Source organism: Camellia sinensis, chromosome 3 (genome assembly GCF_055761805.1).
Source record: "Camellia sinensis isolate YWXY chromosome 3, ASM5576180v1, whole genome shotgun sequence".
In the NCBI taxonomy this organism is placed as follows: Eukaryota; Viridiplantae; Streptophyta; class Magnoliopsida; order Ericales; family Theaceae; genus Camellia; species Camellia sinensis.
Genome location: NC_138963.1, coordinates 216,117,153 through 216,127,112, shown reverse-complemented (window position 1 = coordinate 216,127,112; position 9,960 = coordinate 216,117,153). Strand labels below are relative to the sequence as shown.

At 38.6% G+C, this 9,960-nt stretch overlaps 1 protein-coding gene across 1 annotated transcript; it reads left to right on the top strand.

The window, feature by feature from the left end:
- Positions 1-5,586: 5,586 nt before the first annotated feature.
- Positions 5,587-9,605, top strand: LOC145822226 (uncharacterized). The gene is made up of 3 exons (XM_082918836.1): positions 5,587-5,931; positions 8,131-8,248; positions 8,369-9,605. The coding sequence occupies exons 1-3, from the start codon at positions 5,587-5,589 to the stop codon at positions 9,379-9,381; spliced, it is 1,476 nt and encodes a 491-aa protein (XP_082774962.1). The 3' UTR covers positions 9,382-9,605.
- Positions 9,606-9,960: the final 355 nt, after the last annotated feature.

Here is a 9,960-nt window from a genome sequence, read left to right as displayed (position 1 = left end):
CTATTCTCAACTGTGTAATTTTTTTTGGGTTCTGCATCTTGAGGTAAAATTAACTTTGCATACATTGATTTTTTTTTAAACCCTCATAGTATTTTTTTTACATTACCATTCCAGCAACACCAACGTCCCATTAAGTTTAATTTCTGCTGGTATTATTTTATTTTAATTTATTTTATTTTTTTTGCATTCTGACTCATAATTTTCTTTTGATAATGTTACAGGGGGAGAAATTATATGATGTTATGTATTATGGTATTATTTTCAAATTAATGGTATTATTTGAGAACTAATATGATGATTATGTATTTATAGTTTGATATCTTAGTCTCATATCATGTCTCTAATTAAAGTTTATTTATTACACATGTGCTAACTTATGTATTTAGAAATGAATTCAGGGAGCATGACTTGAGGGGAGCCTTTCTTACTCCTAAATCAAATTAAAACATCATTATGTGCCATCATCAAAAAGTGGGAGATTGTTAGACTTATTTATTTTGATGATTTATTTAATTATGTTTTAATTTATTTGGAAGAGAAAAACAGAATCACAATTTATTTTGATAATTTATTCAATTATGTTTTAATTTATTTGAAAGAGAAAAATAGAATCAAAATTTATTTTGTCCCATTATTTATCACCCAAACCTTTATCCTAAATGTTGTTAGAATGTATTTAATATTTGATTAAATCAAGAGTTCAAATAGCCCAAAACAGAGGTTCAAATAGCCCAGCATAACAACAGGTCAAAAGGTTCAAACAGCCCAGTACAGCAGCAGTTCAAAAGGTTCAAGTGGAAGATATTCAATTTTGTAATGATAGACTACAACGGCTATAAACGATTATAAATTCAAATGAATAAAACGGCTATAAACGGCTATAGATTCAAATGAATACAACGGCTATAAACAGCTATAAGGTTCATTATATATACCAAAACCTCTAATGTAAACAAGTTACAAAAAGAAACCAGAAAATATTGTTTGATCTATAATTACTCACATCTATCCTCTGAAAAATTCTCTGAGGAGTGTTCTTCAATTTTTATTTACATCCTCTTTCAGAAATTATACACTGAGACGCATAGTTTTAAGCCCATATTTATTATGTGAGGTTTACAGAAAAATCAGAGTTTCATTTTTATATTTATTTTTGAGAGATAATTATTGTAATTTTTTGTGAAAACTAAAACGCTTTCTTTTCAACCTTGTAGGAGTGTAGTACATTTAGTGTTCTTAACTTAGAAAGTCTGTGTAAAATCCGTGGAGGATTGCTCCATTTGTAAAGAGGTTGCTAGCACTCCCATGAAGCTAGAGCATAGTGGAAAATCTCAAATGAAACTTGAGGAGTAGACGTAGGCCGAGTTGAAGCCGAACCAATATAAATTTGTTTGTCTCTTTCTCTCCTTTATCCTTTTATTTTATTTAAATTGCTGTAATTATATTTCACATTTTTATTGTGCTAAAATCATTAACTGACATAATTGTTAGAACGCCTGTTTTAATTATTTTTATTTCATTAATTATATTTATCTATTGTGTTAGTTATAATTTTTATTAGAATATTATTAATTTTTAATTGTAAAAACCTAATTCACTCCCTCTTATTTTGTCTTTTGGGTAACAAAAAGTTTATATTTTTATTTTTTTGTCATTTTTGGTTTTAAATTTTATAAAAAAAATTATGTCATTCTTAACTATAAGGACTTAAACAATAAATTTTTTTAAAATTTATATTTTTTTAACAAAATACAAAAAATATTAAGAAAATGAATGACTTTTTTAACAATTGTTAAACATAATAGATTCTACTGTGTTGGGTTTCAATTTTCTAAAATTTGATTTATTTTATTTTATTTTTTGTGAATATTTTTAAAATTTTAAGTAACTTTTTTATTTTTTAAGTGTACCTTACTTAGATGTATATAAAAAGTAAAATATTTATAAAAAATCAATAAATACCCAAGAATATGAAAAATGTAATGAATTTTCATTTTTTTTTTGTATTTTTGGTATTTAGTGAATTTTTAGCGATTTTTTTCACAAACATTATGGCCTTGTTTGGTTTGTTTTTTAGAAACAAATTTTAGAGAAAATTTTCTAAATTTTTTTTTTGATTTAGTGATTTTGGAAAAAAAAAATTCAAAATAACTTTCTATCTCTTACACATCGATCAATCACTTTTTTTTTTCTTCTCTATCTCTCCTTTCTCATTTTCAATCACTTTTTCTCTCACACATATCTACTTAACTACAACAAAATATCAAATCATTCAAAACTCCAATACTCCAAAACTATTTTCAAAATATATGATTAAGGCCGAAATGTACGTCATTGAGGCCGTTAATTAGAATCTCTTAACTTCACTTGCTGGTCAAACTGTATATTTTATGTGCGTTGAGTGTCAATCAGGTTGTACATCGTTAGAGCATAAAATGAGCAAAAAGACAGAATTTGGACAGAGTTGACTTTTTCCGCATGTGCGTTGACTTTCCTGCACGTGCGTTGACTTTTTCTGGGAAAGTCAAACCGACGTTTTAAACCTGTTTGGACGAGATTGGAAGTATAAAAAGGCAAGTAAAAGGCTGGATTAGGGTTCTTAAAATTGTTTTGACCTAAAGGGAGAGGCTAGGGTTTGGAAAGGAAGAAGAAACAAGAAGCTTCAAAGATGTCTCCCATGGTGGTTCCTCCTCCTTCTACCTCCTCCCACTCCTCCATGAGTGGCTAGTCTCTTTTTCTAGGGTTTTGAAGAAACCCTAGCCATGTAATAGGTTTTTCTTTTTTGATTTTATATTATGTAAAGGTTTGAACCATTGTATGGTGTTTTAGAAATTCTTTATATATAATTTTCATTATCTTTTCAAATATTTGACTTTCTGTGATTGTTGAATATTATTCATACATGAGTTTTCTATTCCTTTACATTCAAGGTATGGGACGAACCATGCTACGAGGAACGAGTCGTATCACTACCCTAGTTTAGAGTGAATGATTCGTATTACTTGAGATGGTTCGTGCTCGTACATTGAATGTGATGATCTTCTTGTTAAATGCTTTGAGTTTGTAGTTGCGAAGCATTAATCCGTTCAAACCATAGCATAATTAATTTCAATTGGAAGCCCTAATTATGTGGTTAGTGGTGAATTCTCTACCCTAGGATTTTTCCCTAATTTAGTAAACCCAATTTCGTTTATTATTGATAATTTAATTCCTTAGTTTAATTTATTCGTTATTAAATTAGGTTATAAACAACTAATCTTTTTATCAAAATTAATTTAGGAATTTGACAATTAAATTAGTTTAATTTCACAATAATCCCTGTGGATCGATACCTGGACTTGCCATTATTCTGATAGAATTTGGTATAGTTTAGTATTTAATTTTGGTGTGTTCAACGACCCATCAAATTTTGGCGCCGTTGCTGGGAATTTCTGGTGAAATTAGTTAATTTAAAGTTACATTCTTATTTTAATTTTTAGTTTAGGATTTTATGCTTTTGGTGTTGCTAAGTGTGCAGAGCGTTTGAAATTGGAGCTATCACTGAAGTGCAAGCGGAGTGCAGCCAAGCTTTAAAAATAAAAAAAAAAACCCGCAGCGCTAAAGTGAGTAAACAGAAACAAACACTCACAAGCAAAGCACCAAAGTGCTAAAACGGAAGTCAAAGCTCAAACAGAGATTGGAGATAACGTCTACACGTCAAGCATCCGCAAGACGAGTAAAGCGTTTTCGTTAAACCGCTGTGAGTATTTCTTCCTTTGGTATTTTGCTTTCATACTTAGAGCACAGAGTCGGAACTTCTTATGTGTGTTTGGGTAGTGTATGCGCGGGCGTCGTTCTTGTCACCTTGAATTGTAGAGTTTGGACCTTGAACTAGAAAGGACCCTTAGGAGACTTAGGACCTCTGCCCGTATTCCTAGGCTTGAATATTCATACATTGAGCCATTAGGGATGGCAGATCCTAATGTCCCGAATGAGCCTAACCGGACACTTAAGGATTATTTTACACCCACCGCATATACATCACTATCATGCATCCAATTACCCAATACCACTGCTGCTCATTATGAGATTAAGTCCAGCACTATACAAATGCTCCCATCATTCCATGGATTAACTCATGATGACCCTTATAAGCATTTGAATGAATTTCTGGAAATTTGCTCGACAGTGAGGATCCAGAATTTCACAAATGAGGCCTTAATGTTGCGATTGTTTCCATTCTCGTTAAAGGATAAAGCCAAACACTGGCTAAATTCTTTACCTGCTAATTCAATCACAACTTGGGACCAATTACAGCAACGGTTCTTGGAGAATTACTTTCCCATAGGTAAAACCAACCAGCTTAGGCGAGCCATCACAAACTTTGCTCAAATGGATGGCGAGCAATTCCATGAGACGTGGGAAAGACTTAGAGACCTTCTCCAATAGTGTCCTCACCACCAAGTGCCTAATTGACAACTTGTTCAAACATTTTATTATGGCTTAACTGAGCCGCACCGCCAAATGGTGGATTCGTCCTGTGGTGGGACATTTATGTCTAAAAATGATGCCGAGGCATGGCAATTGTTTGAGAACCTAAGTGATAATTCTCTTCACCATGCATCCGCAGCCCAGCAAGTCCGGCAACCCGTAGTTGGAGCCCCGAAAAGAGGGGGCATTTATGAGGTCGGGCAAAACCTAGAGTTAGCACAACAAGTAGAGGCACTGTCCCGCAAGATGGACCAATTATTAGCTACGGGACATGCCCCTATCCAGCAAGAACAGCCTCAATTTCACGAGGCATGTGTTATTTGCGCGAGCCCTGCTCATGATTTGAGTGAGTGCCCTTCGGCATCACAATTTCCGGAGTTAGTCCAAGAGCATGTGAATGCGGCTCAAGGATTCTCCAACCCGGGTAATGATCCATACTCCAACACATACAATCCGGGATGGAGAAATCACCCTAATTTCTCATGGAGACCCCCTTCACAAAGCACTTTTTACAATCCGCCACCACCAAGGCAGAATTTCAATAATTTTGCCAACCAATCATCCTATCGACCACCACAACCTTATCGGCCCCCACAACCGTACCGGTAACCACAACCCCCGCCTGTTCCTCAAGGCAACTCTGCCTTTGAGACTCAGGTTTTGGAAGTTCTCGCAGAACTTAAGGGGTTAGCACCGGTAGTTCACTCCCATACTCACTCTATTGCCAAGCTAGAGGCCCAATTAGGTCAAATGACTAATAACATGAATTGAAGAGATGAGGGAAAATTACCAAGTCAAACTGTGGCCAACCCTAAGGGACAATACGGGGCAGAGAGTTCGGGTGGGAATGGTAAGCAACATGAGCAAGTGCAGACGGTGGTTGCTTTAAGAAGTGGTAGGGAGTTAGAGCCTCAGTCAGTTGCGTCTGATGCAACTAGAGTTAGGAAGGGTGACCACAGTGGTTCACCTAGGGAGAATAAGGGTGAGGGGGAAACACTTAAGAGGGATGACTTAGTCCCTAACACTTCATTTGAGCCCAAGGCACCATATATGCCTAAGGCACCTTTTCTCCAGTGCCTCGATACACCCTCCCCTTTTAATAAGAAGGCGACATCTATGGAGGCAATGATGGATGTCTTTAAACAAGTAAAAATCAACCTCCCCCTGTTGGAGGTGATTAAGCAAGTACCATCATATGCCAAATTTCTGAAGAACCTTTGTACGCAAAAGCGTAAATCTAGGACACATGTGTCCCAAAAGGTCCTACTCACGGAGCAAGTAAGCTCCATCTTGTTGAATGACACACCTCCTAAGCTTAAGGACCCGGGTGCCCCAACCATTGCATGCATTATAGGGGACCACTTCATTGATAGGGCCTTATTGGATTTAGGGGCTAGTGTTAATTTGTTGCCGTACTCTGTGTACGAGGAATTTGGGCTTGGCGAGTTGAAGCCCACTACTGTTACTCTTCAGTTGGTTGACCGGTCCCTCAAAGTGCCACGAGGCATGATTGAGGATGTGCTAGTTAAGGTTGATAGGTTTTACTTCCCTATTGACTTTTTGGTTTTAGATATGGAACCGGTAGCCAGTTCGAGGAAACAAATCCCGGTGATTTTGGGTCGACCTTTCTTGGCTACGGCCAATGCTTGCATTAATTGTCGGACCGGGGTTATGGAAGTTTCATTTGGTAACATGCAAGTGAAACTTAATGTTTTCCAAGCATCACAACAACCTCATGAGAGAGAGGAGTGCTTATTAGTGGATGTTGTGGATGAGATTGTTGAGGAGGCTTTGCCCTCTATTCTTGTAGAGGACCCTTTGGAGGCTTGTCTAGCTCATTTTGGGTTTGAAAATTTTGATATAGATGGGTCAGTTGAGGAGGTGAATGTCTTGCTTAATTCTTCTTCTACACCGGATTTTCCTCCATGGAAAGCCCGGTTGAGTCACTTCCTCCTCTGTCGAGAGTCTGCCACACCATCTTTGGTCACACCACCTATACTTGAGTTGAAGCCACTTCCGGCCACACTCAAGTATGCATTTTTAGGGCCCCAAGATACTTTACCGGTCATCATTGCATCTGACTTGACTGCAGCGCAGGAGAGTCAGTTAATGAGTGTTCTCGTGGCACATCGGAGTGCTATAGGGTGGTCAGTGGCTAATTTGAAAGGGATAGATCCCTCTGTGTGCATGCATTATATACACCTAGAGGAGGACTCCAAACCTTCTCGCGAAATGCAACGGAGATTGAATCCTAATATGAAAGAAGTGGTGAAGAAGGAGGTTTTGAAATTGTTGGATGCGGGTATTATATACCCCATCTCAGATAGCAAGTGGGTGAGTCCCACACAAGTAATGCCCAAGAAATCGGGCATCACTGTTGTTGAGAATGAAGGAGGAGAGTTAGTCCCCACACGAACCACTACTGGGTGGCGAGTGTGCATTGATTATAGGAGACTAAATTCCTCGACTAGGAAGGGACATTTTCCCTTACCTTTCATTGACCAAATCCTAGAGTGGCTAGCGGGGCAGGGTTTCTATTGTTTTCTTGATGGCTATTCGGGGAATAATCAAGTCTCGGTGTACCCCGCTGACCAGGAAAAGACCACATTCACATGCCCTTTTGGCACTTTTGCTTACAGGAGCATGCCCTTTGGGCTGTGTAATGCACCGGCGACCTTTCAACGGTGTATGATGGATATTTTCTCCGACATGGTGGAGAAATTCTTAGAGGTTTTTATGGATGACTTTTCGGTGTTTGGACCGTCTTTTGAGGAATGCCTTAGGAACTTGACTAGAGTGTTAGAACGATGTACTGAGGCAAACCGAATCTTGAGTTGGGAAAAGAGCCATTTTATGGTTCGTGAGGGTATAGTGTTGGGACACATTGTGTCCCCTCGAGGTATAGAAGTTGACAAGGCTAAGGTCGACCTCATTGCAGGCCTTCCTCCACCCAATTCCGTGCGTCAAATTAGGTCTTTCTTAGGGCACGCAGGTTTTTACCGTAGGTTTATCAAAGACTTTAGTAAGATATCACGTCCTTTGTGTAGTTTACTCATTAAGGACGCGTCTTTTGTCTTTGATGAAGCATGCTTAAAGGCATTCGAAACACCAAGAATGGCCTTGACCACCGCCCCAATCATGAAATCACTAGATTGGTCTCTTCCCTTTGAAATCATGTGTGATGCCTCCGATTATGTTGTCGGGGCTGTGTTGGGCCAAAGGGTCAATAAGGCACCATTTGCTATATATTATGCTAGTCGCACTCTCTCGGATGCTCAATTGAACTACACTACTATCGAGAAAGAGTTACTAGCTGTGGTCTTTGCCTTAGACAAATTCCGGTCTTATCTCCTAGGTTCCAAGGTCATAGTCTTCACTGATCATGCCGCTTTGCGGTATTTACTATCTAAGAAAGAGACCAAACCTAGGTTGATTAGATGGATTTTGTTGCTTCAGGAATTTGATTTAGAGATCCGTGGTAAGAAAGGATCTGAGAATGTGGTGGCGGATCATCTCTCCCGAATCCTCGTTAAGTATAATAGCGACTCTCTTATTTTGCATGATTCGTTTCCGGACGAACAACTTTTTGAGCTGTCACAAGCGAGCCCCCCGTGGTTTGCACATATTGTGAATTACTTGGCCATTGGGCAAACTCCGCAGAATTGGTCTAAGCAAGACAAAGACCGATTCTTTTCACAGGTCAGGTATTACTTTTGGGAGGATCCGGAGTTGTTTAAATATTGCTCCGACCAAGTGATCCGACGGTGTGTGCCGGAGAGTGAGGTGCATAACATTCTTACATTTTGTCATTCTTCTGCATGTGGCGGTCATTTTAGTGAGCATAAAACGGCCGCCAAGATTTTACAAAGCGGATTTTATTGGCCCACAATTTTTAAAGATGCCCATCAATTTTGTAGAACTTGTTTGCGCTGTCAGCAAATGGGTTCGATGTCTCGGCGTGACATGATGCCAATGTCCCCTATTCTTGTGGTAGAAATATTTGATGTTTGGGGAATTGATTTTATGGGCCCTTTCCCGTCGTCGTTCGGGTTTGAGTACATTCTCTTGGCAGTAGATTATGTGTCTAAGTGGGTGGAGGCAATAGCTACCCAAACAAACGATCATAGAGTGGTAATCAAATTTTTGCATGAAAATATCTTTAGTCATTTTGGGTTTCCTAGAGCCATAATAAGTGATCAGGGTACACATTTTTGTAACCAGTTCTTTGAGTTGGTAGTTAAGAAATACTCTATCACCCATAAAGTTGGCACTCCATACCACCATCAAACTAGTGGTCAAGTAGAAGTCTCAAATAGGGAGGTAAAGCACATAATTGAGAAAACGGTGAGACCGGATAGGAAAGATTGGTCACAACGGTTAATTGATGCATTATGGGCTTACCGCACTGCTTATAAGACACCCATTGGGATGTCACCATATAGAGCAGTGTTTGGCAAAGTTTGTCATCTCCCGGTTGAACTTGAGCATCGAGCATTGTGGGCCATAAAGAAGTTTAACTTCGATATGGCCGCAGCTGGGCTCAACCGGAAATTGCAACTCAATGAGCTGGAGGAAATCCGGAATGATGCATATGAGAGTTCGAGAGTTTTTAAAGCTCGGACTAAGGAATTCCATGACAAGCACATTAATAGAAAATCTTTTGAACCCGACCAAAAAGTGTGGCTTTTTAATTCAAAATTGAGACTCTTTCCGGGTAAGCTAAGATCAAGATGGGATGGCCCCTTTGAGGTTGTTGAGGCATTTAGTCATGGCGCCGTTGAGGTGCGAGATCCCAAAACTGGCCACACTTTCAAAGTGAATGGCCAAAGATTGAAACCATATATAGAGGGGATTGGGAATGGGGATATGATTGAGTCCATTGCTTTGATGGACCCATTTTACTATGATTGATAAATTGATTTCTTGTTCTCTTTTCTTTCCCTTCTATGCTATTTTGTTTTTCTTTGTTCTCGTTATGCTTTATTTGCGTCTAGGAGACTTTAAATCCTCTAAAGGTGTAATTCCTTTGGTGTTTGTCGTGCCCGAACGGCATCTGACGGTCTGGTATAGCCACCTAACCGTGTTTGTAGTGAGTTCCTAGGAGACCAACTGAGACGGTGGAAACTAGAGTTCGAATGGCAAAGCCTAGAACACAAAGGTTTGGGATTTCTGAGACTAAAGTCTGGTTTAAATACCCAGGGGTGTGGAGATTGCTTCAAAACGACCTCGGCTTGAACTCTGTATAGCAGCCCCATAGATTGGGGTAGCTTTATGCGCCTCGATTCTGGATACCAAATCAACCTAGTTTGTCACCCTGTTGGAGAATAGGGAAAGTTACAAATACAGTTAGGGAGAAAAGTAGTACCCGTAATTTTCGCGTGAAAATTATACCTTTAATGGGCATTCCGTATGTTCTTTTGTGCTATATTTATTCCGGATGTCAATTAAAGGTAGAAATGTTTATTCTCAGTGTTTAAAAGCATGCTTTCA